The sequence below is a fragment of the Rana temporaria genome, chromosome 5 (assembly GCF_905171775.1).
Source record: "Rana temporaria chromosome 5, aRanTem1.1, whole genome shotgun sequence".
In the NCBI taxonomy this organism is placed as follows: domain Eukaryota; kingdom Metazoa; phylum Chordata; class Amphibia; order Anura; family Ranidae; genus Rana; species Rana temporaria.
This window is the reverse complement of record NC_053493.1, coordinates 373,702,615-373,708,614: the sequence shown is the minus strand read 5'-3', so window position 1 is coordinate 373,708,614 and position 6,000 is coordinate 373,702,615. Positions and strand designations below refer to the sequence as shown.

General features: G+C 41.4%; 1 protein-coding gene across 4 annotated transcripts in view; it reads right to left on the bottom strand.

The window, feature by feature from the left end:
- Window positions 1-2,431: 2,431 nt before the first annotated feature.
- The window catches only part of OXR1 (oxidation resistance 1), a 199,356-nt gene continuing 195,787 nt past the window's right edge, over window positions 2,432-6,000 (bottom strand). For all 4 annotated transcript variants that reach the window (XM_040354844.1, XM_040354845.1, XM_040354847.1 and 1 more), the window contains one exon: window positions 2,432-4,147. In XM_040354844.1, coding sequence (XP_040210778.1) covers window positions 4,012-4,147 — 136 coding nt within the window. In that variant the 3' untranslated portion in view covers window positions 2,432-4,011. The remainder of the gene's footprint in view (window positions 4,148-6,000) is intronic.

The following is a 6,000-nucleotide window of genomic DNA, read 5'->3' as shown; positions in this document are numbered from 1 at the left end:
TGTTTTACGTAGATCTTTATAACTGAAGCATCTATTTCCTGTGGTAAAAATCAAATCTGATACCAGCAAACCACAGGTTTCCATGAGAATTCATCTTTGCACTTGTGGGTGTGGAGAGTGATCTTCTGGTATCATTTCTGCCACCATGTCTCCCCTAGACTGGTGTGACCAAGGCCTCATTTGCAAATGAAGCATTTGTTTATTGGGGGACCTGATCAAACCTTTGTGTTTAAAAATGTATGTAGTTAAACAATCGGTTTCACAAGTGCCCGAGTGATTTTTGGACATTACAGTCACATTGAGGTTTTTTGCCCCTTCAAAAGGGTTAATACAATTTGCACATTTCAATCTGGAACCAATTCACAAAGCCTAGGGCAGAACGAAAACAAAAGCTGGAGAAATGTTGCCATAAAAAAAAAGAAAAAGAAAAGAAGACTTGTTTGGCTGCCAAGAACAATTTTTTGCCCCTGTTCTTGTAATTCAGCTACTCTCCCGAAGTATCTCCATTAATAAAGACAATGGTCTTTGAGCCTGGGTCCGTTAAAGGTTTTGTCCATAAGGAAATATCTCTTTCAGCTATTTTTTGTTGCATTTACTGCACACGCACCAAATCACAACAGTAAAAAAAAGTTCACTATCTGATGACAATTACAAGATTTGCCCACTCTGACCTTACTCTTTGTTAGCAGTCTCAGAGGACCAGCGTTGGGAAACAAAGATCAAACTCAGACTTCCAGCTAACAGAATCTGAAGCCCATATCTGAAGCCTACATAAAGCCATTCCATTTGGCTTGTACTTGGTTCCAAGAAACAAAAAAATATAAGTTAAAGTGCTATAAGCAAACCCGTCAAATGAACACGTTTCTATAAAGAACAACGCTACGTTTTCCAACATTAAATTTACAAGATAATATACAGGTTTATCAAACAGCTGAATCTTCAGCACAGAGAAAATAAACTCACTGTCACACTGAGAACAGCAACTGTACTCGCATAACACCGAATAGAAGCTTCGTAACTGAAAGTGTTCTGCTGAGCCGTTATTGCACAAAGGCTTAGATTTCTCTACAATACAGCTACCGATAGAACCTAGACTTGTTTTATTTTTCTCCTCTGAGGTCACATGACAGATTGCATATTCCACAAAAAATACAAGTTACAATACTGTCTACTTATTGTACACATCAACCATTTTGATTGGGTACTAAAAAGTACAACAAATATGCACCCGATACAAAACTACAATAGACTTTCCTGCTTGTGGTATTCCCCCCGCTGTCTAGAAACATTATGTATGGTATGAATAACCCATTGTGTTCAGATCTCTGAACCAAAATACAAAAATAATTAATGAATTTTTAAGCTCCAAGGCCATTAAAGCAGCGATATTTTGGTGTGGGCAGGCACAGATGGGCTGCTTCATCTGCCTTTCCTTGGTGTAGTTTGCGTCTCCTCCATCTCCATTGGAATCACCTTCTGATGACTACTATTCTAGATTTTGGGGAAGCCCTATGCTATAATTTGGTTTCAGAGGCAGATATGGAAATCAATTTGGGTCCTTATCACTAGATTACTGTGGAGTTAAAAGTCATCAAGCAATTTCAATTATTAGCAACGGGTCAAAACTGATTACTCTATTCAGTGCAAAGTAACAGACTCTCTTAATATCCAAATAGCAAGTATGTTTACATATGGCACAAGAAAGGGATTATAGACACTGTCCCCAAATACACCCCCAACAGTGGAGAGTCTAAAAATATATCCAAAAGTATACAGATCCATTTATTCTGTATCTGTTCATAAAGTTCCATAAATTGCTTCAGCAGGCAGCTCCACCTGAGACAGGAACAAATCTCTGGAAACACAAAAGAAAAGACACAAGGGGGTGCCAACTAAGTGCAATATTAGTGTGCATTTAATTGTATACAATGATTAGCCAAATGCAAACTCACAAGGATAAAAATAGAGAAAGCTCATCTACAAACATATGGATGTAATGTGGCTGGTCTACCTAGATGTAGCAGCTGACACCTTTGTCAATGAGTAAGCCGGTTTTGCCTATCCCAGAGAAGGAAGAACCACCCTGGAGCGCAGGAGCCAGATGTGACGTCATGCTGGCCAGCTGCTTGCTATGGTAACGTGTTTCTACTATTGTCTCCTTTCTCAAACCAAAAGATAGCAACCAGCCAGCACGCTGCGTGACATTGCATCTGGCTACTGCGCTCCAGAGAGGTTCTTCCTAGATCGGCAGAACCAGCTTCACAATCGACAAATACAGTGTCAGCTGCTACATCCAGGCAAACCAGCCATGTTACACCCATATGCTTGCAGATAAGCTTTCTCCGTTTTTATCCTTCCAAATTTGCATTTGGCTGTTCATTGTATCCAATTAAATATCCACTATTGCACTTAGTTGGCACCCCCTTGTGTCTTTTCTCTTGATATCCAACCTCGATCCTACTGCCTAGAGTCTTAGTAAAACGATCTGTGTGAGCTTATTGTCTGAGCTCACATGGGCCCAAGGACTAAGGACATAGGTCTAAGGAACCCACCATATCAAACGTTTGTGCCTAGAACCCTGCCGTTTGAGTAATGAGAACTGCGTCATGGGAGGAAGATTACTTTGTGCCCCATGTGTGGGCTCTAGCTTGGAAATTGTAAGAATTTGTAAGTATCAACAGAGGGTGGTCTACTGGAAGAGATTTATACTTTGCCCTAAATTAACAAAGTTAACCTATATCGGGGAAATACGAGGCTGCCATTGCTCCACTCTTATTCTGAAAATGCTAGTTTCCTGGCCATCATGCTAAATCAATGGATTTGATACTCTGAGACACACACCCAGAGCAAATAGGCAAGTCAGGGGATCTTACTTCATGCTTATATTCCTAATCTGCAAACTTGCTCCGAGTCAGCGCCACAGGAAGAATTAAAGCCACCAGCATGCAAAAAAAGGACAGACAATTATTTCCAGGAGAGCAGCAATTACAGCCCTCTCCCAGGTGTATCTCCCTATAGCTTTCCTTTGAAAAGGTATAGCTACATAAAAAAAATAAACTAAAGCATATTCTCAACATTACTTGCCATGAAGCAAGTTCCCACAGAAACAATCCTACCACCAGATTCATAAGAGCCCCCATGCTTCCTGGAACCCACTTGCAAACATCCGGATACTAATACAAAGCTCCTAGAATACTTTTATAATTGAACAGGTAATTTGTGTTCTCCGATTCACCAGCAGGCAACGAAACATCTGACATTGCAGCTCCTAGCGTCTAAAACCAAGAAAAAAGAGGTAAAGACATTCCTGGGATAAAGAGTCTGAGTTTAATAACTGGGGTTGATTTAATAAAAGACCTTTGAAAAGCCAGGCTAGGGTTGCATGCTCCTTTGCAAGTTTCTCCACTATATATTATGAAATAACCTGGACAATAACACAGTGAGAGGATGGCAACTTCAATTGGTTGTTAACGAAGGAAAGTTTGGCCATATTGAATATAATTGGCAGGTCTTGCTACTGGAGTCACTGAGATCAAAGAAGGTGGATAAATGCAACACATAAGTGCCCACCTACAACCAAAATATACCTTCTAGGTGGAGGTATCCTTTAAGTCGGTAAACCCTGGCTCCTAAAAAAAAAAATACCTTTCTGGGGGAAGGTTTGAAACAATACAACAGCTGTTATAACCTCACAGCTGACTACATGAAGATATCCGCAGTCTGCTTGTGATATGTGTCCTTCTACAGCCTTCTAGACTTGAGCCGCTGACAGAGAAAGTGACAGAGTTACGACAGTCATCAAAAACATACAGTTACAGCTTCACCCAATATTCATGTCCGAAAATAGATATAACTACTGAAAAAAAATAAAAAATTACTATGGTTAAATATTAACAAAAATACAAATATATTAAAAGGGTATATATTAGTAAGCCGCAGTACATGGAGTCTCTCCTCCTCTCTTCTGTACAGGGTTGAGGAGATAATTCTGTGCTCTATTTATTTACATATTTACTCGAATGCCCAAATTTCAATGTCTTGGACAATGAAATCTTCTTTCTTAGAAAGTATAGTATTTTCAAAGGTTTTACACGAATGACTTCTCCCGTGGTAGAGATCTCCGTCCAGCCACAGCGCAAACTCTCCTCTGAAAGAACAAGGAGACAAAATTCAGGCGGACATAATTAAAAAGAACACAAAATGATAAAGAAATCTCCCCAATCAACAGTCTCATTTATTGCAGTTTTACCAAAAGGTGTTGTCCTAGAACGGCTGCTCTTGGACGACGTGATCCCAGAATGGCTGCTCTTGGGGGCACGCAGTCCGGCGTTTACGGCCACGCCGACCCCGATCTCTGGAAAGAGCCAAGGGCGCAGCTCTTTAACCATGGGATAGGCTGTGTCCAATAACAGCTGGTCACATGTAAACACGGAAATGCTGGCAATCGCCTCTCCTTGCCTAACACTGACAGAGTGTGTGGCGAGGAGAAACTATCTGCAGCATCTCCTCGCAGCGGACATCGAGACATGTAATCAGGGCACGGATCATCAGTGCCCCAATTACAATAAAGGGCCACCAGTGCCAGCACTAAGTGTCACTAAACAGTGACAGTGAGGCTAGTCAGTGCAGGCTATCAGTGCCGCTCATCAATGCCCAGTGCCACCCAATGCCCATCAGTGCCGCCTATTGGCTCCCCACAGCACCCGGAAGTATCGTCATCCACCTGTTCCAGCGTCCATCCGGAATTGACGTCACAGACCCGGCTCCCAGTGTGACAGAGACACAGGAAGCGTCGGCTCCCGCCGATGCCACCCGCTCCGCAACACAGCCGCACACAGTGACTGACTTGGAAGTTCCCTGGTGACACATGATACATGCTCTCATCTCACCTATGTTTGTGAGTACCCTTGCTGCTTTTACTTAATAAATGTAACCCAACATATTACACTTAGAGTGGCGTCATTGTGCTTTCTCCCCAGCTGACATCAGATACGCTTCACATCTTCACTGGGCTGCCTTCAAGTGCCAAAATGAACTAAAAGGACTTTTTTTGCAAAATTGGTCTGGGCAGAAAGTGGGTGAAAGTGCCCTGAAGGCAAGTGGTTAAAGTGATAGTCCATGCTCCAACTAGGGTCTGTGTTTAACTTCCTCAAACTAGAGCTGAATGGTGCTTGTGGAGGCTTAACACTGCTTGTGGAAAGCTCTGCAAAAGCTTGCTATAGGTGCTGCTTTAATAAAAGCTGAAAAGGCATAAACAAGTCCTAAAAGCCAGTTAGGCAAAGTCTATGACACTTGTCTGCAGGAACAAGCATGCAAAGACAAGTTTACCCTTCCTTTCACATAAATGGTTTGTGAAGTCCCTGCTTGACTGCTATAGCTTGTCTGCTTTCAGTTACAAAATGCACATCGCCATCTAGAGGCCTCAAGACGATGCTACAGTTTACTTCTTAGAATGGACCATATTATTTTTATTTAATTTTTTTACATTTTTGTTGATGCAACTAGAAGGTGGCCATAAATACACTTTTTTTTACACTAGTTTACAACTAAAAATATTAAACAAGCACTAAAATATATACATGTATCAGACAAGTACAGTCACTTGTTGGCTAGGTACTAGGGCATCACACAAAATACACACTTTGTTCTTAGTTTATTTTTTAATTTAACTTTATGGCTATCCATAGCAATTGTGTGCAAACATGAAATTGTAAATGCATTTTTTTTTTTTTTTTTAGTAACCACCATTTTACAGAAGGCTGCACAGTGGTTAGCACGTTGGCCTTCCACTGCAGGGGTCATGGTTTCAAGCCCAACCAGGGACACAATACCTGCATAGTGTTTGTATGTTATCCACATGGGTTACCACTGGCTACTTCAGTTTATTTCCATATTTCAAAACATGGTGGTAGGTTATTTGGCATCTTATAAGACTGGTTCCAGTCTATGTCCGTGTGCGCTGGTATGCATTTCGCAGGCACAGAGGTTGGTCTGTGCCAA